The 27,749-nt window shown below is 47.0% G+C and overlaps 1 protein-coding gene across 7 annotated transcripts in view; it reads left to right on the plus strand.

The window, feature by feature from the left end:
• The window catches only part of NCOR1 (nuclear receptor corepressor 1), a 2,268,409-nt gene that overhangs the window by 1,796,816 nt on the left and 443,844 nt on the right, over positions 1-27,749 (plus strand). For all 7 annotated transcript variants that reach the window (XM_069615218.1, XM_069615220.1, XM_069615222.1 and 4 more), the window contains one exon: positions 12,823-13,040. In XM_069615218.1, the coding sequence (XP_069471319.1) occupies positions 12,823-13,040 (218 nt within the window). The remainder of the gene's footprint in view (positions 1-12,822; positions 13,041-27,749) is intronic.

Genomic DNA, 27,749 nt, shown 5'->3' on the forward strand with positions numbered 1-27,749 from the left:
CTTGGCAATAGGTAACCCAACCTTTGTAACACATAAGTTGCTAGAGTGACCGAGCAGCCAGGCTTATCTCAAGAAGGGTCAATGTGAGCTGTAGGGTTGTAACACAGATATTCACAGTGACATGTATTCAAATAACACTTATGCTCAAGATTTCTTGATAAAATAATGATATATTAATTTAACAGTCAGTTTTAAAATGAAACTTCTTAAGAAAGGAGCTAATGCAACACTTAAATACACTTCAAAAATTCACTCCTTCAGTTCAGTTCAGTTAAGTAGATACTCTTTTGGGCTGGAACACTGATACTTCCTACACCCTGGAGGTACCTTCAATAGTTAGGACACTGTGGACATTAATATATCACTATTCACATTTAAATTGTAATACTGAAGTTATAGCAAAAAAGAAGAGGTTAGGGAAGGAAAAAAAAGGTTAACAAGTATCTCAAACAGGTAAGCACTTTTCAATCCCCCAATGAAATATAGGTTAACCCTTTCCCAGCTATACAAGTAAGGTATGCATGGCATTTTGTAGGGATAGTTAAACACAAAGTCAGAGGTTGAGAAGAGTCTTCAGGGAGCCAGGCCTGCCAATGTCAATTGAACAAAGTCTAGGGGAGCTGAGGCACTTCTTGTAGATAGTATAGAAGTCTTGCACAATGTTAAAGAGAGTTTTTGTAGTAAAATAATCAATGTTGAGCCACACGCTGGGAGACTTGTGAAAAGCAAAGATGCAAGCAACTCTACAAAGGGCAGCCAATGCAAGTCTCCACTGAGAGCAAGAAAGCTACACACAAGAGGTAAGCACCCCAAGGTACACAGTACATTGAGTCTGAAGAAAAGGTTCCAGCTGGCTTCTGTTCCTGTTGTAGTCCTGCAGATGCTGTTATTCCTGGGACTCAGTTGTGGGGACAAGAGGGAGGACGTCTGGGGACTCGTGCACTGCTGTTTGAATGTTGGCGGCAGCAATGGGCACAATGCAGATCAGCTGCACTTCGCGGTTTCAGCTACTCGCAAATAGCACCACTGTGGTTCTTGGACACCTTGTGGACTTTCCTTGCTTGTGGGGTTCATATCTCTGTTGAGGTGGCTCAGGCTTGATTAATTCTGCTTCGAGGGACTCTGGAGGATCCTCCTGGTGCTCGGGTCCGGCTTAAAGGCGATGCACTAGATTCTGGTGTTCCTGTCCCCTGGCACTCAGTTCCTGCAGCAGCAAAGAAGTACAGCCAGCAGAGAAGGGGTCCCTGTCAAGTTCGTCTTGGGGCTGATTGGTCCCATCAACCCAAGGGGAGAAGTCGCCGTTTCTGGGCTTCTCTAGTTGATTAGAAATTCTGAGTTTCAGCAATGCATCAGGGCTTCACCGGGCAAACCAATGTTCCAGGAGTTGCAGCAAGCATCTCTTCCAAGTTCTTCTTTGGATTCCTTTGTCCAGTGGTCGACTCTTCCAAGCAAAAAGCCTTGCATTTTATGCAGGTTTCTCCCATTCATTCGCAGCCTAGCTGTCGATCACATAGCAGGGTGGCTGTACTCCGAGGACAGCCAGCCAGCCAGCAAATCACTTTGGGTGCATTCCTGTAACCTCTACAGCCCCAGCAAAGAGGGACCGGCTGGAAAAGAAATACAGGGAGCCCGACTCTGCACCGAAGTGTCTGCGGTAGCCACTGATAGAGTTAACCATCATATCCTTTTGGTACGACTTCAGGAAGTAGTTAGATTTTCCGATTTGGCATTAGGCTGGTTCAGGTCCTTTCTAACTGGCCGTCAACAGCAGGTGAGACTGGGGGAGTTCCTGTCAGACACAATTAAGCTGAGTTGTGGCGTCCCGCAGGGATACTCCCTATTCCGATTATAATTCAATCTGTATAATCAGCCTCTTTTGGAAATCCTGAGACGCTATGGGTTGAATTTCCACTCTTATGCGGATGATACCCAGATTTTCATTAGAGTTGTTAATTTTGGGGAAGCATTTGGTAGATTGGGACAGTTATTAGATGGAGTGGGTTGGTGGATGCCAAAAAATCAGTTAAAACCCAACGCAGCCAAGATCAAACTTATTTTGTTCGGACCTAATAATCTGCTGACTATAGCTAAGAAATGGCCCATCCCTATGCTTTTAGGTAAAAGTCTTAAATTTGCATCCAAGATAAAAAAATCTAGGTTGTGTGTGGCAAGAGGATCTTGGTAGTGAAGCTCAGGTGGGAGCAAAGAATCGAAGCACTTCCCTATATTCCTAAAGAAGATCATGCGCCTGTGGTTGGTGCCTTAATCAGAACCCACTTGGACTATTGTAATAGCCAATTGGTGGGCGTTCCATTTAAACAAATGTTACGACTTCAAAAAGCACAGAATGCAGCCATCCGGATGACATTCAAGTTGAGCAGACCCACTCACGTGTCAGCATTCCGCTGTGAGTTACACTGGCTTTCAATTGAAGATCATATTATCTATAAGTGTGTAAATGGTACTGCTCTGTATCTGAGAGAGCTGATTCAGCCATACCTACCGGCAAGATTATTGCGCTCTAGTGACTGTCATCTTTTGGTTGTCTTCCCCACCCCCTCAGTATATAAATCACGGGATGACAGACGATTCTCTGTATATGGCCCAAAGTTGTGGAACTCCTTGCCACTTCAAATAAGGACTTGAGCTCACTGCCCCAGTTTCGTCTGCACTGTAGACTTTCTTGATCAGATAGAGTGGTATTAAATCTACAGGTTTCTATATGGATTTAGCCGTGTTCTAGATTAACTGCTGTTTCTCTTTTCATCTGCGGCGCTATACGGTTTGGTCTGTTTTGTTTGCGTTATAAATATCAAAATACAAATAAATAAAATAAGTTCTCCGCTGTTGCCGGACTCGGTGGTCTCTGCGGCCGCCAGGAAGAAGTCGTCGGGCTCGCGTCTTCTTCCTCCACCCCTCCGGCCAACGAGGGGAAGAAGCTGGATTTGTTCGGTCGGAAGGTGATCTACTCTGCGGCGACGACGATTAAGGCAGCCAACACCCGCGCGATCGTAGCCAGGTACGATCGAGAGTTGTGGTTCACGTTGGCCCCACTGCTGCATTTCCTCCCCAATGACAAACGTTTGGAGGCTTTGGAGATACTTCAAGAAGGCAAGATTGCTCCGGACCATGCAATTACAGTGGACCTGGACATCGCAGACACAGGTTTTCGCCAAATGGGAAAATGGAGTCTGTCGTTGTGGCTGGCTCAAGGCCACCAACTTTATGCCAGAGGTCCAGACAAGGGATGTGGACATGCCTTTTGACGGCGACAACACACCGGAATGTGTGCGTTGCTTTTAAGTCAGACCCGAGCGCTAGGAAGATAATCCAGACTTCCCTGACGCTGGATTGACCAAGCCTGAGCCACCTCAACAGGACACCAGAAGCAAGGAAAGTCTGAAGTGGTATCCGAGAACCGCAGTGTTGCTATTTGCTGTCAAACGCGAGGAGCTGAAACACCAAAGGACCGCTGAATTGAAGTCTGCCCTATGCTGCCGCTGACCGTCCCATTGCAGAGGTGTCCCCAGACGTCCTCCCTCTTGTCCCCACGACTGAGGAACAACAGAAGCTACAGAGCTGTACAGGAACAGAAGCCAGCTGGAACAATTTCTTCTAACCAGAGGTACTGTCAAGTCTAAGAGAACTTACCTCTTGTTGTGTAGCCTTACGTGTTGAGACCTGTCTTGTTTACCTTGCAGAGTTGCTAAAGCTTTGCCCTTCACAAGCCTCCCAGCTTGTGGCCTTCAAGTGTTCTATATTTCTACAAACATTTCTAAAAATATTGTGCAAGACTTTTTACCTACCTGCAGCGAAGATCTTTAGTCCCCCTTGACATTGTGCTATTAACATTGGCTGTCCTGGCTCCCCGAGTGACTTTTCTTACCTCTGACTCTGTGTGTGATCTTTTCCCCCAGGAAAGGGTTAATTTACTGAACATTGGAAGGTTGCAGAAGTACTTACCTGTTTATGAACTATTTGTTAACCTTTATTTTATTCCTCTATTCTATCTTTTGCACCAAACTCCGTATTGCTCTAAATCGACCAGTGATAAATCAATGTCCAGTGTCCTAGCTATTTGTCACCTGAGGGTGTAGTAGGTGTCTGTGTGCCATCCCCAATGGGCATCATCTGATTTAGAGAAACTAAGAGTGTGTTGGTAGTGTATTTTAATTGTTAGATATATTGCTCCCTTCTGAAGAAGGCTTATACCACTGACTGTAAAATAAATTAATAATTGTTTTATCAAGAAAGCTTGAGTGTTAGTGTTTATTTGAATGAACTGTACTGTGAAACTATGTATCACAACATTACTGCTCACATTGACGCCTCTTGAGATAAGCCTGGCTGCTCAGCCACACTACCAACCTGTGTAGTTCAGACTTATACCAAAGGTTGGGTCCCTATTGCCAGGAGTTCAGGGTTGTTGTAGTGCACCCAATGGGTACTGAATCCAATCTTGTTTAACACCACTCCACCTAAGGTGGTGTGTGCCAATCTCTCAGACTATAATGTTTTTAGGAGAGATACTAAGTAAGAGCTGTAGTTACTCTAGGGTATAGGAAAGCATCTCAAAGGAGGACCCTAAGGGTCCCCAGCAACACTGCCCATAAGGAGCTGTCTGCTGCAATAGTAAAATACAGATGCCTTTAAAAGTTATGGAGGAAAATAGACTCCATAGGACAGGTAAAAATACAAAGAATAGAGTTCCAAATGACAGAGCCCATAATAATGAATGAGTGGAAAAAGGCTCCACTCATTCATGATTTCACTAAAAGGTCCAGAAGTCCAGTAAAAAGTGCTAGGGGTCTCATTAGGGGAGGGGATGATGCATAAAAATGACTAATCTCCCTTACAAGCAGGGGAAAGCCCTTTTAGGACATAACACACACTGATGTAAATTGTGGTCATTTAATTTGTTAGAACTCGCCCTGACTTTAACTGGACTACACACCACATGCTTTATATACTCATTTGGACATTCTCTGCTCTGTTGTGTGGCTTGTGCTGGGATAATGTCTTTCCACTTAATGAATACGTAAACTGTAACCTGACTGCGCTCCTCATGAAAGGATCCCCCATGCTGTGAGGTCCCCTGCTATGCCAGTGGTTGGATGCTCCCCTCTTTCCTTCCAAAAACGAGGTCTGATTTCCACATTAATCATATTATATGCCTTTGATCCTTTTACCTTTAGCTCCAATAGAGAGATCGCTTATCACATCGGTTGCAAAGAGGTCTACACTGGGTGTGCTCCCTTACCGTTTCAGTGGGCTTTTGTGTCCTGACCTAATTTATTTTTCTCCCCAGTTAGGCTTATTCCAGAGCCTCGCTGAGTGCTGCAACTCTGTTTTAGTGAGGGTGCTAGAGAGCCAACCAAGAGGGCCGCATTCATGTGAGCTAATGCGCGGCCCTGAATTAATCTAATCAATCCTGCATGGTGTACTACTGCCCTGACCCTACATATATACCCGGTGGCAAGGTGCTGTCAAGCCAGCCGGTGCAATTGGAGCTGAAATCGGAGGTTCCGTGGCCACAAACACCACAAACACCACCCCACAGTCCCGGGACCTCAATCATCCGGAGAGGCCTTGCTGACCGCTGGACACCCGGGGTCGTCTTCAAGGCTGTGCGGGAAAGAGGCTGGGGGAAGCGGTCATATCCTGAGAAAGCAGGGCAGAGTCGCGCGGGGTGCAGCTGCTCCCATGCCGGGGAAAATTTCACCAGCAAACCTGAGTCCAGAGCCCAGGCGGGGGCCCCTCGTGGCGCAGCTGCTCTGCTGCGCGGGTCTGCTACCGCGGCGCTCGCGGTCACCCAGCGGCTGCGCAGAGCATTGGGAGACTGCGCGAGCAGCTGGGTCTGACTCTGTGGTTGTGGGAATGAGGACGTCGGCCCAGCTGCAGAGGTCCCGCATGCCCCGGCTCCCCCCCCCCCCAACGACAGCAGCGCCGGCGGACCTCGCCACCCCCCCTTCCCTGCCCTCAGCGAGGAAAGTGAGACCAGGCAGGGAGCCCCAAAGACTGCAAGCAGCAGCTCCTGAGCGGTGTGCCAGCGGAACGAGCCCTGAGGCGGCCAGTCGCCGACCCAACATCCCACAACACCGATCAGGTATGGCGCAAGTGGCAGCTGTTAAAGGCCACGGCCGTGGCATGCATTTGAACTGCACACCCCCGGCTGGAGTCACAGCACGCCCGCTTAGGCAGCCCCATGGAAGAGGCCCCTAAGCCTATTTAGCTTGCTACATCTGTGCCACTGAACTCCGACTCCTAAAAGAATCAGCAACTTCAACCCCCAAACCACAACGGACCTCAACCCCCAAACCACAACGGGGCAACGGTGAGGAGAGAGGGAAAACAACCCCAGAGGCCAAACCACACGGCACGAGGAAGTGGCCATTTTACTTCACCACCTCACAGGTGGTGCTAATCCCTCCCCCCCACCCTCCAGTGCACTCACAGGGCATAATAGGCAGAGTTTATTAGTAATGTAAACACCACTGGACCGTACAACCATCAGCATTTCCCCCGGAGCATCGCACTCCTACAAAGTACTGCCGCTACGCGACGTGACCACCCACCCCCTAAATAACAGCAGGGTGTCACAATAACTGCCTACAGACTCCAAGCACTGCATGGGGATACCTCCCCCGGCACAAATAGAATGGGCAAAACTGATATATCAGAGGAAGCTAAACTTCGAGAAGGGATCAGCCCCCAAGACGCCCAGATTGCTGGAGGAGCCAGAACCCCCAGCAGACAGCGCACACCCGATGGACGAGGGAACATGGTCTACAGGCATCAAGGAACTCCTGCTGGACTTGAAGGCAGGCATAGGGAGTCTGAACAATAAGATGTATGGCCTTTCCTCTAAAGTTGACCTCCTGCAACATCGCCTTGACACCCACACTGAACGCCTGAATGAGGTTGAACACCGTGTGTCCAATCTGGATGACGGCGCAGCGGCCCTAGTGGCCAGAGTGGCGCAACTGCAGACCCAAATGAAGGCGGCAAACGCTTGAAGTGAAGATTTGGAGGGCCGCTCCAGGAGAAATAACATGAGAATTGTTGGAGTGAGGGAACACCAGCCGCAGACAAAAATGGAAGGTTATGTGGAGGCGTTATGTACCACCCTCTTCAGCCACGAGGCTCTTTCTCGCATATCTGTCGTCGAGAGAGCCCACAGAATCCCATCAACCAAACCCATCCTGGGAGCTCCTCCACGGCCAATAATTGCAAAATTGCTTAATTATAAGGATTGTGATACAATTCTCCGACTCGCCAGGGAAAAGGGAGAGCTACACCACGATGGAGACAGAGTGCATTTCTACCCAGCCTTCTCTCCAGCAGTACAGGCACAGAGGAGATCCTTCACAGCTATTGGGCAAAGGCTCAGGGATAACCAAATTGCCTACTCGATGCTCTTTCCGGCACGGCTCAGAGTACAATATGGTGGGAGGGTCCATTTCTTTCAGACTCCCGAAGAAACAAATGCTTACCTTGATCTGGCAGGATGTCCCGCACTGAACCCTAGCCATGCACGAGCACAGAGAGAAAGAAACCTGACATAACCAACTAAGGTCAAAAGCGGAAATACCATTTACAAAGAATGGCATCCTAACCGAAACTATCAGTGGAATTAAGTGCGCCAGGGCCGCGCATCTTATGAACCCTTGCACAGCAAAAGAATTTGACCAGTTGCTCGTTATAGGGCAGGCAAATGGGAGACGGACACGCAAAGTTGCAGTTCACACCCGGAATAAGTAACCAAACGGGCGAGTTGGGGGTTGCCCGTGTAAGGAAGGTTGTTAGAGAAGGGGGGGGGGGGAGTGCCACCAAACACCCAACCCCAGGCAGTCCTCCATGCAGCTATGCAATGCCAAACCACTTCCACAGAACATTAAGAAGAGCACCAGTAGCCCTTCATACTCATCCTCCGCAGGACCCCGCAGCACCACAGGACGTATCTCATAAAATCAGCCCAGATAAGAAACCCAGTTGGACAATTCAAAGTCGCCACATGGAACATTAGAAGAGGCAACCTCCCATCCAAAACAAGGAAAATCCTACAATACTTGAAGAGACACGAGGTGGATGTGGCCATGATCCAAGTGAGACATCTCCTTCCAGGAAAAGAACATCACTGGGCCCGAAATTGGGGCTGCCATAGGTACTTCTCCTCGTATTCATCGTACGCCAGAGGAGTAGCTATTTTGATCAAAGGGCCGGCTTTCGTCTGATAAAATCCAAAAGAGATACTGAAGGCAGATCATTGTTGGTGAGGGGAATCCTGGCAAGCAAGGAAGTTATTTTCATCGACTCCTACAGCCCCAATGTAGACGGAGCAAATAATTCCGACTAGGTTCTCACTCAACCTTGCCGAGAGGGGTTCTGCCACAATCCTCTGGGGAGGAGATCTGAACACTACTTCAGACCCCTTGAAGGATAGATCACGAAACATAGCTATGCCAATACCAAGAGCTAGCCTCCAGATACAGGAAATTTGTGATGCCTACAATCTCGTGGACATATGGAGACATAATAACTGGGAGAAGCGTGACTACACCTTCCACTCGGCAGTACACAACACAAGCTCTGGATCGACTACCTGCTGGTCTCCTCGAGAAGCCCTTTCCTTTGGGGACCCTGCCAAATCCTCCCTAAAACCTTCTCGGGTCACGCTGCTGTGACCCTTAACTGCAATACCTCTGTCACCAAATCGTACCTACTCCAATGGCGATTTAAGCCAGGTTCTCTGCGGGACCTGGTGTTTGCATCCGAGCTGTGGGACGAGATTACAACGTTCATAGAAATAAACCAGGGCTCAGGTTCCTCGATAGGCACATTCTGGGACACACTAAAGTGCTTTGTCAGAGGGGTCTGCCTGGCCAAAGAAAACGGCATCCTTAAACTAATTAGACGTCAACTTGCCACTAGTGAAGAACGATTGAAAAGTCTCGAGTGTCAGTGCTCCAATACAAATGATCCACACATCCAAGCGGCACTTAAAGAGGAACTACTAACTTTTAGAGCCGCGACAGATCGTGAACTAAAATTCCTAGGCCGAGATCGACAGATCCGTCAATACGGGATAAATGCGAACAGGAAACCGACGATGGTGGAAAGAGTGCGTACTAAACAAGGCACGAGAATACATACAGAAGAAGAAATTGTGGAAGAATTCAGAATCTTCTACCAAGAACTGTACACCTCAAAACACAACTCCAATTCAGACGCCGTACACAGGTACCTGGAAGACACAGAAAGGTATTGGGTGTAGAGGGAATTATGTGAACCCCTTAACGAACCTATTACGGCAGAAGAGATCATAGAAGCCATCAAAACCCTACCAAACACCAAAGCCCCTGGACCCGACGGCCTAACGGGGGAATTTTACAAAGCCTTTGCAAGCACTTTGGCCCCCATCCTTGTGGAGGTGTACGATGAAGCGTTCAAAACCGGATCCCTTTCACAGACCCTTTGTGAAGCCAACATAATTACACAAAACAGGCAAGCCCCCCGAAGAGTGCATCTTACTAAATCTCGATAATAAGATCCTGGCAAAAATGCTGGCTAACAGGCTGCTCCCCTTGATGCTGGCTCTAGTGCTTGCAGACCAGGCTGTATTTGTGCCTGGACGCAACACAACTTTCGGCATCAGAAGGCTGTTCGGACTCATTGAGGCACTTGACCCTGCCCACCAGGCCATCGCAGTTGTACTAGACGCCGAGAAGGCCTTCGACTCTATCGAGTGGCCTTTTCTGTTCGCAGTGCTTACTCAACGAGGTGTCGGGGGGCCCACTTCATCCACCTAATCTCTTTGTTGTACACCAACCCCCAAGCCTCCATTGTTTTGGGATCAACAAAGTCCACCCCTATTACTCTACAACGGGGAACCAGACAAGGCTGCCCGCTGTCAGCGCTAATATTTGCCCTAATAATGGAACCCCTAGCGTCGAATTTGCGATCCCAACAGCTCCATAGAGGCCTTACTATTGGCCCACACAAGCTAATAATATCCCTCTATGCGGACGATGTAGTGTTATTCATTCATGCCCCCATTGAAAACCTAAACCCGATCGTGAGTGAGGTGATAAAATTCAGGACACAGTATCTGGCCTGAAAATCAGTCATACTAAATCAATTATATTCCCGCTGACTCCAGCCACTAGGCCATTCGCAGATGACTATAATTTTGCATGGGAGAAAGCACATGTACGATACCCGGGGATTCTGATGTCCCTAAATTACCAGGACATATTTCGCGATAACTATGAGGCAGTAGTGAAGACACTGCAGGAGAAAGTATCTCGATGGAAGACGCTCCCAGTGACCTTATGGGGGAGGGCTTTGCTAGTAAACATGGTGATTCTCCTGAAATTACTATATTTATTTGCTAACATACCTATCCTAATACCACAGTCCTTCCTGAAGAGAATTAAAAGTCTAGTCCTTGAACTACTCTGGGCGGACAAACCAGCGAGGGTGGCTTATTCGACGTTAATTCTACCAGTGTCCAGCGGAGGCCTTGCCCTCCCCGACATGGAACTATATTACTGGGCAGGCCAGGCGCAATTTCTAAGCCATTGGTACTCCACGCACTTCTTTACACCACACGTTCAAATAGAACGAGCCCTAGCGACACCCAACCTATTGAACAGTCATTGTCAGTCAACTGCCAGAACCCCACACCATACTTAACGTAGTCTTCGCGACCTATGGGATCTGGAAAAAGATGGCTCAAAAATATAACATCCAGATCAGATTCTAACCCCCCCCCCCCCCTCCTCCCAATCAAAGTCATACCAGGGATTCCCCTGACATCGGAAAGGGTCTTCCATCAATGTGTTACGAAGCTTCAGATAAACACTTTGGGAGATCTATTTAGCGATGGAACCTTTATAACACCCCAACAAGCAACCGAGAGAGGGAGCGTCACTTCCCTGGACACTTCTTTATTTCAGGCTCCGGTATACCCACCAAGCACTTTTCCCTACATTCCCTCAACAACCACCTACATGGCAATTACTACATAATCTGATCCAGGCACAGGGCGAGGGCAGATTAGTCACATCCATTTATAAATCTCTATTAACTGACACAGTACCTGTCAACACACGCGCGAAAACAAGATTGGAGAGATCCCTCCATACATCAATCCCAGATAAGGAATGGACATGCATCCTAAGACAAATGCAAAAAATGCGCTGAACTCAAGTTTCAAGCAAATTCATTTTAATTTCCTGCACCAGACATACTTCACCCCTGCCAAGAAACACCTACAGCAACCAGAATCATCAGCGGCGTGTGAAAGATGCGGAGACTCGATAGACGATTTCTTCCACCTTGCATGGGACTGCCCCTTTGCTGACCCCATTCTGGACGCAGATCTTACAGACCGCATCGGCGATAGTGGGAGAAGAACTACAACCCACCCCATTGGTGGCACTACTCAGGATGACCAAGCAACTATCACCGGCAATAAGAAAACTAGCGGGAGTTCTGATGACACTAGCTCGCAGGAGAATTGCCATGTCATGGGGCCGAGGACCAGTCCCGACGGTGGTAAACTGGCGCAAAAACGTTCTCTACTGCCAGTATGTGGAGTCAGACTTCATCAGGACATTACCCCAACATGCACGCCCCCAAGACATTTGTGGACCATTGGTTACATACTTAATCAGTGAGGCAGAGGAACCCATATCATCCTCGCTGGGAAGGCGAAGCTCCCAGGACAATGACTCCTAGTTCACCCAAACACTGGGACTGGCACACACACTAATACCTACTGAAGTGGACACACTGCTTTGTCGAATCCAGAGCACTGCTGGTGGGACTGAGTGGGTGGGGGAATTTGGAGGGCGCATTATTGTTGCACCCTAATGTGGGTGTGGTTGTGATGTTAACGGTTTGAGAGAAAATTAAAAAAAATTAAGTAAACAAAAAAAACTGTTTGTGTTTTCCATGGTAGCACGAATGACTACCTTGGCTGGGGTACTCCAAGTGCCAGAATAGGCCTGGGTTTCTTTGATTCCTCAGCCAGACAGTTTCTTAATTACTGCTTGCTTCCAGCTTGTACTTTTTGCTAAACTCCACAACATTGCTGTCGCTTTACCACCATGGCAGCCATATTCACCCTGAAAAGCTGCAGTATAACTGCATTTCTTTGTCACTTTGAACAACCCTTGCACTCAGGACTTTGGTACTTCTGGCCTTCTGTCTACACAACCTTTGTTTTGCATCTCCATACAAGTGTATCCTGTTAACACCCCAGCGCCTCCTCTTTTCCTGCAGATTCACATACAACCATTGCATTAACAGACACAACAAATGTTGGTACATACCTTTTCTGCAAGTAGTTGTTGCAGACTTCACAAGGACTATGCTTAGTCTAATAAAAAGCAATTAATTGTTAAAAAAATATTTATATTGTCTAGGATAAAAAATTGCCTATCTTCTGGAAAACATGTAGTTGAAATCTGTCTGGGCAAAGTCCATCACCTTATCTGCTAGAGCAACATGTTCTTTTAACTGGTAATGAGAAGGTAGTATCAAGGGCTTGAGGATGTGGAAAGTGGTCACAGCAGCTGATCCAGGAGAAAGAATAAAGAGCAGCCAGTTGAGGGTACTATAGTGGGCCCTGACACTATCGCTGCAGCATTAACAACCTGTGTCTTAATCAAATCCTTTGCAAAAGTGTCTGTGGAATATGCCATTGTAGATTCCTGAATGTGATTGGTTTTGTTAATGATTAACCATATAGGTAGTGCAGCCGATTGTTGATTAAATCACTATAGAGTGTATTTAACGTTTAATTTTTATTTCCAGCAAATAATTACACAGGATTTTGCCCGAAACCAAGCAACGACACAGGCCTCTCAGCAACCACCGATGTCTACATTCCAAAACCTGCCATCTGGTTCATCTGTGACTCCTGTTCGACCCAAGTCATCTAATCGCTTCAGTCCTGAGGCACAGTCTCTCCACCACGCGCGGCCAAGTTCCAGAGTATCCCCAGAAAACCTAACGGAAAAGTCACGTGGGAGGTAAAGAGAGGATTGGTTTTATTTACTGTCTGCTTTGTTTAAAATAAAATCATGTTAGGTGCTTGTACCTTCAAACCAAATAAGTAGAACAATGGCTTTCTGTGAAGCTCAGTCACTTTTATTGACAGGATTTAATTAATTGTAACTAGTGCCAACTTTCTTTTATTGTAGAATAAAAAGCACGTTCAAGTCCCAGACAAATTATGCTACCTTTTTAAAACGGTAACCTATGCTTTCACCCTGAGTATCAAACACCAATAGGAAGATTTGTATCCCAATATGTATTGCAATAACCTCACAGCTGCAAACCATTTCTTAAAATCCCTTGGTATTGAAAGATTGTTTCTGTCACCCTGGTTTTGCTTCTTCCCAACTGGTCAGGAATTGCACCTATTCTGCACAGAGGCCCGAAAAGCATCCCTTGATAAAAATGTGCTCTCATTTTGTGACCTTTAAAAAAATTGAGCCTTTGTATGCTGCGCTTTTCAATGCCACTGATTTTATAAATATAACTAACATTCCTATTTAAGCAGACCAGGGAAGCATTACTCAGCAGTCATCTCTCCTTGCTTCCTCTGAGGTAAATTCTTACATCTTTAGCCTCAGCGGTGGATTTTTTTACTCCTATCAAATTAGGCATTGCTTTGGCGCATGTCTTATACAGCCTACTTCGAGAGATGCATTAGCTATGGCAGACTTTGTTTTATGCCTGTATCAAGCCTGTGTTATGGGTTGGTGCAGGGCACATGCCTTCAGTTGCTTTTCAAAAAAAGGACATGCACTGCGGGCAATAGTCTTTTTTTGTGGAAGTTCGCAAGCTGTTAAAAGGTAACAGAGGTTGGGGACTGTTAAAATGGATTTCCAAAATCAGCCCTGGTGGGGAGGATTTTGGGAGGTGTGAGGAAGCAGGAGGAGGAGACTGACACATAGGTGGCATCGTGGTTGGCATATACTTTTATTGTCTCCGAAACTAAAGAGAAAACCTATTTTGGCTATGTCGAAGAGTGGTTTCGATGCCTCAACTAAAATACTAAGGATTTAGTCATGATATCTATGTAAATTAAGAGTCCACCGTCTGGTGTCAAACCCCTGCTTCTGTCCCTTACACTTGTAACTAAACTAAAAGGGTAGTAGATCTTCTTGGTCCAGAAGAATGACTCACTTTTTCTGGACAATGGATCACAGCTCCAATTGTAGGCGGGACGTTGGCCGGAGGGAGTTACTTCTTTCCCCTGGCCTCAATTCTTTTCCAAGGTACAAAACAAAGTTCCAGGTTGAAATGTCAAACAAGCAGCAATGATCTCAGTTCATCCCAAAAGGGTAAAGTTCCAGCTCAAACATTAACGTTCCTAATTACCCATAGTTGCCTCTTCACTATTGGGTTGCTGGTGGGTACCTCCCTTTTCCAGATATATTGTAATTCAGTTCTCAAGAGAATGACTCCCTTCTCTAGGTGTCTGATTCTCAGGGCTTTCCTTCGTAAACAGACAGGGGAATAACTCTCTACCCCTGGTCTTTCTCAGGCTCCTTATTACAACTAACAGCTGGGGGAATGCTTCCCATAGCCTTGCCCTTTTCAGCCTCCTTGTTACAGCCCACAACTGTACAGGGAATGCCTCCCTTCCCTTGGCCCTTCTCAGGCTTCTGGTTACAGCTCACAACCATAGGGGCAATGTCTTCCTTCCCCTGGCCTTTTTTTAGACACTGTGTTTGCTGTGGGTCCCTGGCAGAGGTTTCTTCCGTGGTTCGTCTAGGCAGAGCTAGTTCACTACCCTGCCAGGTACTACCATGAGGAAGTTGCAAATGGAGGCTCACTTCCTGTTCATGGTGAGCGTACCAGACCCGGTTCACTTCATTATATCTAGATTTTGCTATACCAGGTTCTTTATTGTGCCAGGTATGGTAATTTTCTTGTTTTCTTTAAACACTATCTGTGTCCCAGACCCTGGTTATGCAATGTCTCTTATTCCCTGTTAAAATCTTGGCAGCCCCTGTACCGTCTGGAGGCTTGCCAGATCCACCTTGCCGTTCTTGGGGTCTTCCGGGCCTCCGATGGCTTTCTTCTTTCTCCTGTCGTGTTCGCGCTGTCTGCCACATGCCCGCAGTGTTTTTTTCCGGGCCTGGTTGCGCGTCTTTCAAGGACTGCATTGTCCAATGTCGTCTCTCGCCTGGACCTATTCCTTCCGCAGGCCTCCAGTCGGTCCGTACGCGACAGACTGGGTAGAGCCGCATGGGCATCTCCACTCCACTGTTCCCTCCCTCCCGTCTCCCAACCCTCCCATGCACCCTTATTGGCTGGTTTGCCTTCCCAGGCCTGACTAGGTAGCCAGCAGTTCAATGCGCTCGCCACTTCCATCCTGGGCGGAGCGGGTGACTTCAGGCTGCTATAGAAGGTATTGGGACCCCCTGTGGTCCGTGTTTCCTTTTGTGATTTTGTTGGTTCTTCCTTTCACCCTGTGTGCTCCCCTGCCCCCTCTACCCCTTCCAATATCCTCGGTGCTGTTCCCTCCCTCCTCCCAACCCTCCCACGCACCCTGATTGGCTGGTTTGCATTCCCGGGCCTGACTAGGTATCCAGCAGTTCACCGCGCTCGCCACTTCCATCCTGGGAAGAGCGGGTGACTGAAGGCTGCTATAGAAGGTATTGGGACCCTCTGTGGTCCGTGTTTCCTTTTGTGATTTTGTTGGTTCTTCTTTCACCCAGTGTGTGATTCCCTGCCCCCTCTCCCCCTTCTGTGATCCTCGGTGCTGTTCCCTCCCTCCTCCCAACCCTCCCTAAGCACCCTGATTGTCACGTTCCCCCCCCCCACCCCCTCCTCATTACAGGCGTTACCAGGGCAGCCCCTGCCCGGCAGCCCCACTGCTAAGGGCCCCTAAGGCAAAGCGCGGCTCCAATGGAAGAAGCTCCTGTTGTCTGCAGGTGTCCGCAGGGGACGCCAGTTGCCAGTCTGCTTTCCAGGATAGTCCCAGTAGCTTCCCGGATAACCCCCCCATTCCACCTTCTGCTTCCTAAATAAGGCTGTGCTGTACCCTGTGTTATAATATGCACTGTATCAGTATTTAAAAAATTGCATTGTGAAAACTAGGCCTTTTTCTCCCCTTTCAGGATTCTCAAACCTAGGTGGCTCTCCCTGTGTTGTTATAATATGCACTGTATCAGTATTTTAAAAAAAAATAAAAAATTGCATTGTGGAAACTTGGCCTTTTTCCCCTTTTTGGATTCTCAAACTAAGGTGTGTCTTCTCCCTATTGTTCAACTTGCTTGCCTCTCGCTGTCCTCTTTGCCTACTCTAGTGTCCCTCGCTAGTGTCTCCCCCTCTCCTCCCACCCCCTCCTTTCCCACCTACTCTATGGTGCTCTCTGTCTCTCCTATCTTTTCTAACTGCTTCTCTATTGACTATCCTGCTCTCCTCACTACATCTTGTAGGAAGAAGTTTAAAAAGGAAATCCTGGTCTCCAACCCAGGCCTCCCTATTGCTGACATCTACACCAGTGCCTCCTGCAAGGAAACTCTCACAGACATCCTCTTTGTCGTGCCTGCACCTGTTTTATGGACCCTTCATATGCTCTCTGTTCTCGCTCCTTTCTCCTCTTCTCCCATTAATGGTGGCACCCGTTGGGACGCCCTCCTGTCCTCCTTCCATTCCTCTAAGTTCATCATTAATGTCTACTCTAATAGGACCGTCTTGGTCCAAGGCCCTCAGGCCAACCTTCACCTCTTTGATAGACGCTTCCTGCGCCTCATCAACTTCCTTTCTTCTCCGGCTTTCCCCTCTCCCCTTTCCTTGGCTACCTTGCCTTCCTCCTCCCTCTCTTCCCCCTCTCGGGCTCCTTCTACACCTCCGCAGGTCGTACCTCTGATCTGTACTCCTCCCCGGAAGACCTTCAAGGATGGCAACCTTCTCCACATTGCCACTCTTAACTCTCACTCTGCTGTCAACCACTCCTCTGATATCTGCCGCCCTCTGGAAGAACTTGACCTCGATGTCCTCGGTCTCACTGAGACATGGTTCACGGCCAGCTCTGTCACCAGCTTTGACAGGCTCCCACCTGACGGCTACAAGATCTTCTCCACGCACGGGTCCTACCGCTCTGGTGGGGGGGTAGCTCTGATCTTCCCCGAGTGGATTCCTGTCTCTGTAACTCCTACACAGGCCTACTCCTCTTTTGAATGCCTCGTCTGCAGGCTCTCTCTCCCTCAGCCATTCCCTTACGGTGGCTACTATCTATCGGCCACCTGGTCAGATCTCCTCCTTCCTCTCCGAGTGGGCTGACCTCTCCTCCTCATTCCTGGCCTCAACCACTCAACTCCTCCTTCTTGGAGACTTCAACATCCACCTGGATGCCACCTGTCCTCCCTCTGGACTCTTCCGCGACCTCTGCGACTCTCTCTCACTCACTATGCTCCCCTATGGCTGACTCACTTTGCAGGGCACACTCTGGATGTTCTGATCTCCTCAGACCTTCCCCTTTCTGTCCCTCTCACCACTCCTTTCTCCTGGAGTAATCACTTTCTCCTTTACTCCCACCTCACCCTCTATACCCCTCAGGGCAAGCCACCTCCATCACTGCCACCCACCTTCTCGGTCATCCGACCCATGAAGCGCATGTTAGCTGAGGCTTTCGCCGCCACTTTCTCATCCCCCCAAACCCATTTGGCTGACTCTCTCTCTGACACGGCCGTCTCCACCCTCCACCCTGCTATATCTTATACTCTTGATATCCTTGCCCCTGTCATGAGAATCCGTCTGAAGCCAAAAGCCAAGTGTAACTCCTGGTATAACTCAGACTTTGTCACCCTAAAACGCAAGTGCAGGGTGGCCGAGAGGAAATGGCGTGCTTCATGTGCATCCTCTGACAAACTGGCCTGCCGACCTGTTCCCTCTGTCCTCACCAAGAAGAGAGCTCATATCCAAGCCCGCGTCTCTGCGGCATCTAACAACTCGGCTGAAGTCTTTAAAATCTGCAAGGAATTGGCCAATCCTGCCGCAGTCTCTACCTCTACTGTCCCTTCCCAGGCCCTCTGCACGGCACTGGCTTCTCACTTCATCTCTAAAACTCAGGACATCCTGTCCTCACTCTCCTCCTATCCCCTCCGTCCCCCTACTCCCTGCTCTTCTTCTGGCCCTTCTGCAGCCACCTCCCCACCCTCCTTCTCTGCCTTTCCCCTTTTCTCTGCAGACAAAGTTTCTAGACCAGTCCGATCTATGAAAGTCTCGTCAAAACAGGTTCACCCCTGTTCCTCCAAAACTATCAAGGACCACATCAACTCCATTTCTGCAATCATTCCCTCGCCACTGGAGTCATCCCATCCCAGCTGAAGCACTCCCTTGTGCACCCTCTTCTTAAGAAACCCTCTGCCGACCCCTCCTGCCCTGCCAACTATCGCCCAATCTCCATCACTCCCTTCCTGAGCAAGCTCCTGGAGAAACTGGCCATCTCCCAGCTTAATCTCTGCACTGAATCTGTTGGTTGTCTTCATGACCATCAGTCTGGCTTCAGATCTGCCAGAAGCACGGAAACTGCTCTCCTGAACATCCATGAAGACCTGCTCTCCAACCTTGTCTCCAACACCCCCTTTGTCCTCATCTTGCTTGATCTCTCTTCTGCCTTTGACACGGTCAACCATGCCATCCTGCTCAACCGTCTCCGTGATAACCTGGGTATCACTGGTCAGGCTCTGGCTTGGCTGACTTCTTTCCTCTCTGACCGGCCCTCCCAGGTCCAACTTGGGTGCTTCCTCTCTGCTATCTTGTTTTCTACCTGTGGTGTCCCCCAGGGGTCTAACCTCTCTCCCTGGCTGTTCACCCAATACCTGGCACTCCTTGCCCACTGCATCGCTGCTCTCTGCCCCAACTTTCAGTGCAATGCTGATGACACCCAGCTCATTTTCAAGCTACCCTCTGCCTCCTCCTCTCCCTCTCTCATCTCTGACTGTCTGTCTGCGATCCAGAAGTGGTGTGCTGCCAGTGACCTCTGTCTTAATACCAGTAAGACTGAGATTCTCCTCATCGGCACACCCGCTCCCTCCTTCCCTGCAGCTCTCTGGCCGGCCTCTCTTGGCTCTTCCCACTCCCACCAGCAAGTCTAAGAAGCTTGGGGTCCTCTTCGACTCCACACTCTCCATCTCTCCTCACATCTCCGATGTCTCTAAGAAGTCACACTACCAGCTGCACCTCCTTAGAGGTATTCTTCCTTTCCTCTCCTTCCCCCATGAAGCTCACTGTTTCCAGAGCTCTGGTTCTCTCTAGGTTGAACTATTGCAGCAGCCTCTTTCTAAATCTGCCTGCTTCCACTCTCCGACCTCTGCAACTTATCCAGAACAGGACTGCAAGACTTGTCCTTGGCCTAAAGCCCAGGGATCATATCTCTGCACTGGCTCCCAGTGGCTGCGAGGATTAAGTTCAAAACCCTCTGCATCATCCACAAGGTCTTCTGGGACCTGGAGCCTTAATACCTTCAACTCTCTCTTCCTAAATATCTCCCTTCTTGAGCTCTTCGCTCATCCGCCTCCAACTCCCTCAGGGTCAGTCGCTTCTCCAAGCAACGAGTTGGTGGTAGATCTCTTTCCTTTGCTGGTGCTTCCCTCTGGAACAGCCTCCCTGCCTCCCTTAAACTCGAGGAGAACCATCTCCGGTTCCGGAAGCTCCTCAAAACCTTTCTCTTTGCTTCTGCTTTTTCTCCTCCCCTCCTCTGCTGACCTAGTGCAACTGGAAACTGCACTGGCTAACTGGACACCCTCTGATCTTGGGCCCAGGTCCCCCCCTGCCAGCGTTTCACACCTGCACTGCCCACCTGGCAACCCCTGCACTCGGGGACTGTATCTGTATCCCTACAGTCCTCCTCCCAGCCCTGAGCCCTGATGTCCACACTTTCTCATGCACTTGCCACATGCTGGCAGCTACTTACTTATTGCTATCGTCTTGCCATGTACTGCACTTCCCCCCCCCCTTCCCATGCACTTGCACGATCGTCTGCCCTCCCTATGTTCCTCTCCCTTGCCTCGTCGCGCCTTGAAACACTTGTGTATAGGCACATTATAAATGCCATATCATATCACTCGTGTCCCTGTCTGCAGCTCTGCCTCCTTCACCAGCGGGACGTCCTCCTTGTGCATGGTCCCTCCTGAGAGGGTATGACTCTTGTCAGTCCTCCTTGCTTTTTAAACATGTGCTTTGTTATCTAGCACACTGTCGAGTTCTGAGGAGGATTCCTCATGGCTCTCTGCCTCCTCGTCTCAGAATGTTTCACTGGGAATTTGATGGTCATTCCTGTTCTTCATCATTCACAGTACTGGGTATACTACTAACCAAACAAGTATAGATGGGAGAGGGTAACAGGGTAGTGGAAGGTAAGGAAGGGGGATATTAAGGAAGTAGGTGGCGTGCTGCAATACTGCATTACCCTTGGATGGTTGTCCTTGTCTCTAGAGGGGAGTCTCTCACAATGGAATCCTCATGCTGAGTACCACCCTCAACTCCCTGGCCACGTGGGAAGGGGGCTCCCCATTGAGAAGTGACAACATCCAAGGGTTTGTCACAGAGGCCACCCTGTTTATGGTAAAGAGGGAAGTCACAAGAGGTTAGCCATAACGCAATCAAGGTGAGGCGCAGTCAAGGCTTGGTGTCAGGAAGTGGTCTAGGGCCGCAATTAGTACACCCAGAGCGACACCAGTAATTCAAGTTAGACGGTAAGTGTATAAAAACTATTATTTATTAAGCTTTTAGTTATACATTAATTGTATGCAAATCACACATGAGTATTGTTCCAAAAATGTCTTGGCTATGGCGGTTGGGTCTAACTTGGCGACATTTTTCTGATAGTTGTATCCTTGTATTCAAAGGCAGTTATGTTGTATACCAACGGTCGCGTCTCACTGGGTAATAGGGTTATGCCAAGAAAAACCCAAAAAGGATAAGTGCAGGTAAGGTAAGGTAACCCAGAAGGAGACTGCGCCCAATATTCAATACTGAAATATATTTATTTTCGTACAGAGTGCCCTTTAAAGATGACACGTGTTTCGGTCTACACTCAGACCTTTTCCAAATCAGGGCTAATATCCTATCATAGCACCATATGTTAATAAAAATAGATAAATATATATGAAAAAATATATATGAAAAAACATTATATACAAAAGTTCACATTTTTATATTTCAAATGCAATCCATTTTGAAGTTAATCGGATTTAAATAAAAGAAAAAAATAGAAATAAAAGATAGAAATAAAAAGCCAGACACAAAGAGGGTGGGGATAGGGGATGGATAAGTAAGGAATGCAAAAATATACGTAAACAATTAGTTAGAATTGTGCTAATTATTATGCATCCATTAAGGCCATAGGTAATGTTAAGTATTTTACCTTCAGAGTTCTATAATACCCCTGTATCATTTTGATGGGTTAGATCCCTATGAATAGGAGAACATTTTTTTTTAAGTGTCATTCCTTTGACCCATTCATGAATTCAAGACAATATATATGTGTTATCATCACATTTATCCCATCAGACTGTGGAATGTAATAATACGTCGAAGATACTTCTGTACCTAGGTAAACTGTTACGTATTATTGTCACTACCAATATAATCGGTCTTCAAAAATGTGTCATATCGGAGTGCGGACTCCTCCAGATGACAGCTGTGCGTGTACCCGTATCGCGTACCCATTTTAACTTGTTCTTATATAAATCTTGAATTTTTAGATGGTCTCTTACCTTGGCTCAGTCTCCGCGTCTGATCGCGTCTGCAAAAAATCTCGAGGGGGCGCCATGTTGGCGTCCTCTCTGTATATAGTAATTAGCCCAGTGTTGCTATGGTAGCTGACCTCTGGTAATGTCCTTTGTCTATGTTTACGTAAGGGACAGCGTGGCGGCCATATTGTACTATGCCCCACTAACCATGAATTCTAGCACAGTTTACACTGTTCACTTCTCTTATTTGAGGTTATTGGCACTAAATGTACATTTTATCTCAAAAATAAGTTAAACGTCTTATAATATTTTTTTATTTATTATTTTTTTAAGAAAAGTTCGAAGTAAAAGATAAGTACTTCGCTTCTATTAAGCGTACTTCAAAATAGATTGTCAAGCCTCCATGCCTGTTTCCTTAGGCATATTACGCTTGATTTGTGAGGAGGCCGGATGTATTATCAGCATACATGATTGCCTTCTTAGTGTTATTTCAGTTTTAATAAATTATTGTGCTTAGTATTTCTAATGCTTGTTCAACCACAGTCTGGAGGCTATTATGATTAGTAATACCCAATATTAAAGGGCGGGTCTGGGACCTTATTCCTTCCCAGTTACTATTTCCCTTTCTGTAGTGTATGCTAATGGCAACTAACATTATATAGTGGGCAAATCTCTAATCCTTTTTTCCTTTGATAATGTTCACGATAACAATGTCATAGTTTCAAATCATATCTGCATGTACAAAGTGAGACAAGTTACTACAGAAAAGACACCATTTCATTGTCTGTGTTAAGACCAAAGTTCGTGGTATTCAGTTTGCAAATTATTTTTGCCTCTGTTTGTCTTAGTTTCTTCTCCCTGTCTCCTCCTCGTCTTCCTAGTGTCACTTTTTGTAGACCAATAAACTTGATGTCTGCTTTATTGTCCATTTGATGCTTCTCTTGCCAATGACATGCCAACGGTAGTTTTGGATCTTGACTCCCAATCTTCGCCAGGTGTTCTCTAATTCGGGTTCTAAGTTCTCTGATCGTGCTTCCAATGTAGATCAAATTACACACACAAATGATACCATAGACCACATATTTTGTCCTACAATTGATGGACTGTCTTATCTTCAAGGTCTTATTGTTGGTGCTGCAAAATTCATCCGTTTTTGGGTGTGCATATTTGCACATTGTGCATGTCCCACATTTTCTGAAACCGTTAGTTGTTATTTTCATCCAATTGGATGTTCCCTCCCTATCTGGTTTTTCCGGTAAGTTTGAAGGGCTTAATTTATTTTTCAAAGTTTGCGCTCTTTTGAAAATGATCCTAGGTTTATCATCCACATAATTAGCAATATTGTCATCCAATTTTAGAAGATACCAATGTTTGGCCAGAATTCTTTTTAAGGTCCTTTGGTCACTACTGTATTTAGTTATAAATGCAATGGTAGATTGGTCTGGTTCCTTGTTCTTTGGTAGTAGCGTTTGCTCTTGTGTTATCGATAAGCTTTTGTTCAGGGCTTTACTGACACATTGCTCCGAATATCCTCTATCCAAGAATCTTGCTTTTAGTAACTTACATTCTTCTTCAAAGTGTTCATTTTTTTGACAATTTCTTCTTGCTCTTAAGAATTCCCCTGACGGTATATTCCGGACGGTCGGTCTATGGTGGCAGCTTGCTGCGTGTAACGTGGAGTTCACTTCCGTGGGCTTCCTATATGTACATGTTCTGATTTGGTTTTGTTCTATATAGATTGTAAGGTCTAAAAAGTTAATACTTTTTGCATCACATGCACCTGTAAATTCAATTCCCATATCGTTGTGGTTGATCCTGTTCAGGAATTCTCTGAACAACACTTCTGTTCCTTTCCATAATATTAGAACATCATCTATATATCTGAACCAATGCACAAGTTCTCTTCGGTATGCTTTGTCCTGATAGATAATTGTATCTTCAAAGAAGCCCATAAAAATGTTAGCATGAGTATTGCCCCACAAAACCATACATAATATGCATTCACTGATGGGAAAATAGAATTGCGTATGAATGCATTACCAGTGCAACACAGGTGATCAGAGTATGCAGTGATAAAATTGCCTGTACCCCATTACATCTTAAGGGGAGCGGGGGTGTCCCCCACTTTTCCCTTAAATGCTATAAAGGGTCCGGGGGGTTGCGGGGGTGTCCACTGCATCCTTTACATGGATTGCAGCGTCAAAACCACAGCATTTTTGCCACAATATTTTGTGTTCATGGCCATTTTTGCCGCGATTTCAACACATGGAACCGGTGATCAGTCAGATGCAAGGAAAACTCTTCAGAACCAATAGAAAAAAATCTTCCCTGAATCTCATGTCCAACCCCAAAATAGTAGGGGGCCTTGCGTGTTGGATGGATTTCTAGAATCTGGCCTGGTGGACAGATTTAGGGAGACCACCCTAGTTATAGTGAACAGTGAGCTCCGAGAGGTTAGCCAACACCCAATCAAGGTAAATATGGAGAGCAGTGATAGCCATTCTCATGAGAATTTGAGTGGGCTCTGGGGCCCTCAGAGTCCACACAATATAATGCACAATAATTCAATTAAGACAGGATTCTATGAAAATACAAATATTTCTTCTAGGCCTTCTGCACACACTGAAAAAAGAAACTAGCATGCGAAATCACACAATACTCAAACATCTACATTAACCATTGGTTCATAAAATGCATTAAAATGACAACACAGGAGGAAGGTAAAATGATTTATATGGCAGGGCCTTGTGCCCAAAGGTCACAGGACACACAATGCCTCTCCCTAGAATGAGTCTTTGCAGGTAAGTTAGAATGTACTTGTGTTGGTGATTGTTCAATGAAGGTATTCAACAATGTGACTAAGGTAAGTAATTGTGTTTTTATCTTTCAGGAAATACTACCCAGGTTCAATGACCAAAGGGCAGTGGAATGGAAGGTTAAGAGACAAAGGGACTTATTCCCAATGTTATCCTACGGAAGGGCAAATGCTTTGTGTTTACTTACCCTGCTAACTCAGATTTTCCAAGATGAATTGATTGTTCTCCTGGTGATGGTGGGGTGGGTCGCTGGAGGTCGGATTTTCAGCTGTTGGATCCAGTGAGAGATGCCCAGGTGCTGCGGGTGCAAGGATTCTTCTGGGCAGGCCCAGATGCAAGATGCACCCCCATGGCATTGAAGCTATGGAAGATTCACCGATGCAGGATGGGGAAAGGTGAATTGCAGCAACTGTCTCTGCACACAGGCTACAACGGGCGTCCTTCCAATTGCAGTTGTAGAAGCTTCTCTAGGACAAGATCCCTTGATGCTGGGGTGCTGAATTTCGGCGAGAAGGTGACTTGTAGCAAAGTTCTGGGTGCCACTGCTGAACCGTGACTCTTCTGGCGAGGTAGCCCACGAGAGACCTAATCAGTCCACCGGTTAGTCCAGGGACACTTCCTAGGTTCAGGACTGCTGGATCCTCGAGCAGGTGTCAAGTTCAAGTCTATTTAGTCCCAGTAGTCCAAGGGCGGAAGCACCGCTCCGGGTCTTCAGAGATCAGGTAGTACAACAGGCACAGGAAGGGATGACCGGCCTCTTCAATGGTCATCTTTGGATTTTCATTTGGCTGTTCATCCACAAAGGATTCTTGGCTCCAACGCAGATTTGAAGAAATGGCTGCAGGAGGAGTCCTCTTATCCAAAATCCAGCCTAGAAGCAAGTCCAAGCCCAATGATAAGGATCTGCAACATTCTAACAGCCAGTAGTTATCCAATCAAGGACAACCATTGGTTTCACTCATGCCCCACACCTAGACTCTGGTACCATGGATGTGGAGTGGGATCAGACAGGCCCTCTACCTTCCTGGGCCACACACAAAGGTATCCCACACAGTGAAAGCAGCTGCTTTCCCGGCCAAGTGCATAACTTTATATGGGGATTTACTGACCTGTCAAGGCAGGAAGAAGGCCACACTACAATATGGCCAAAAAGCAAGGGAAAATCTTGTGAGACAACCATTTTAGGATACTAGCCATGTTTAATAGCCATATGCGGTAAACACAAATGTGCACACTAAAAATAATACAGAAATGGTCAAATGAATTTGCTGCCACCTGCTTGTCTTTAGACACATATAAAAGTAACGAAAATCTCAAGTGTAAAAAGCTACTGTGATACAAAGGTATCCCCATTGTAAGATGCTGTCTGCAATGTTAAAATGTCATTAAAATGTAGAGAATCGTAGTTTCCCAATACTGACTGACTAAAAGGCAAGGGAATTGAAGCTGAAGGCTTTACGTCCCCTCAAAAAGGCAGAACAGGTTAAAAAACAAAGCAAAAATATTGGGGGTCCTAAGAAACTATGGAGGGAAAGTTCCCCAAAAAAAGAAATCTTTCCAAAAATTGTGCCTCAAGTTACCAAAGTTCGATAAGCATTCAGTAAATTTCTAATGAGTTCTCTGCTCAATCCAACGCACTGGGAAAGGCATTGGGAAAATTCCTTAACCTACATTTCACCACCAACGGTCAGGTCAGAGTGAGTTAGGGTCACAAATTTACACCCAATGTTACCCAATGGAGGACAGTGGGGGAGAGGAGGGGGACAAAAACAGGTATGTTAACTTGTAGAGGGCTCCGGAGTCCTGTGAGCAGGTGATGAGCCCTCTCCTGCGCAGGCTGACCGAGGTCTGCATCGGCAGGCTGGTACCTCAAACAGTGTTGGGAAGGAACCAGGGTCCTTCCGAACCCCCAAGCGCTTTAGAGTTAGGCAAGACCTCTTTAAGGCACTATAATGGACTACGGGGGAGGAGGGGCACTGGGAAGGCTCTCTTATGCAAGCATAATCACATACTTATAGACATAGGCGAGCACTGAAGAAGGTAGTCATTGTCTATATATGAGGCGCAATTAACTATTAGTTGATAGATTTGTAATGTCAGCTCCCAGGCATTTTAAAAGCTTAGTGCTGTAGAGGAGTCAAACTCCCACTCCTCTCCAGAAGAAATGCAGCCGGTGGGATGTAAATAGACCACAGGCGCTTAAGTGTGCAGTGTTCTTCACTATGGCCAGCACGAACTGACTCACCAGGTGTCCACTGTCAGTCAAGGGTCCATGTGGGTTAAAAATGGGACTTGCATGTATTGTGTTGCAAAGTGCATTTAGAGATTAAAAGTCTAAATTGTGGAGGAAACTACAGGACCCAGATAACGTGAGCAAGATGAATGAAATATAGCTAGAATTAATGGAAAAGGTTTGTACATGGATAACAATGTTTCTGATGCTTGTGAATCTGCTTAAAATCACATGCTGTGCATATAGTCTGACATCGAGTGGAAATCAGAGTATTGCATCTTTCTTTGGAAGATCAAAAGGGGACGTTGACATGGGCGTGATTGTAAAACTATCCCTAACGTGACGTGTACCCAAAATCCCTCCCGCGTCGAAGTCCTTCTGATAGTTTTTTTCCACCAACCTTGCGAAGCTTGCAAGAGTTAATATTGCTAACTTTGTCCCCACAACCTTTGGTTGTCTAGTCTTCTGACTATCTTCTCGTTGACTGCCTCGTGGGTTTCCTGCCGCCAAAGACATCTACAACCTGCTCAGCAGCTGTTCCGCATGGCCTCGGCCTGCCCCTTACAGTTGGGAGAATGGGGCCCTGGTTTTATTCTTCTCTAAGAATGTATTTCCGTTTACCCCCTTTCTCTTCTTGGTCTGGCTGCCACTACCCTCTGCTATGGAGAGGACGCCCTTTAAATGTTGCCCTTCATATAACAGCAAGTTCACTTGGGTTGACACCCATCGCCATTGCAATCAGTGTCTTCCTCGAGAACACGACTAGCGCTCGTGCAAGTCCTGTAAGCTCTTTCAACCGAAAATGTTGAAAGACAGGTTCACTAAACGGTGGGCGGCCTACGCTATGCAGGCTGAAAGCTCTTCCCCCTCACCCCCCCCGCTGTCACTTCGGACGACATGGATTCCATCGGCAGCCATGGCTCTGAATCGGAAGCCATAGACCTCTCAGCGGAGCCTTCTAACTCCCAGATG

This window comes from Ambystoma mexicanum, chromosome 9 (genome assembly GCF_040938575.1).
Source record: "Ambystoma mexicanum isolate Mex_15411 chromosome 9, UKY_AmexF1_1, whole genome shotgun sequence".
Taxonomy (NCBI): Eukaryota; Metazoa; Chordata; class Amphibia; order Caudata; family Ambystomatidae; genus Ambystoma; species Ambystoma mexicanum.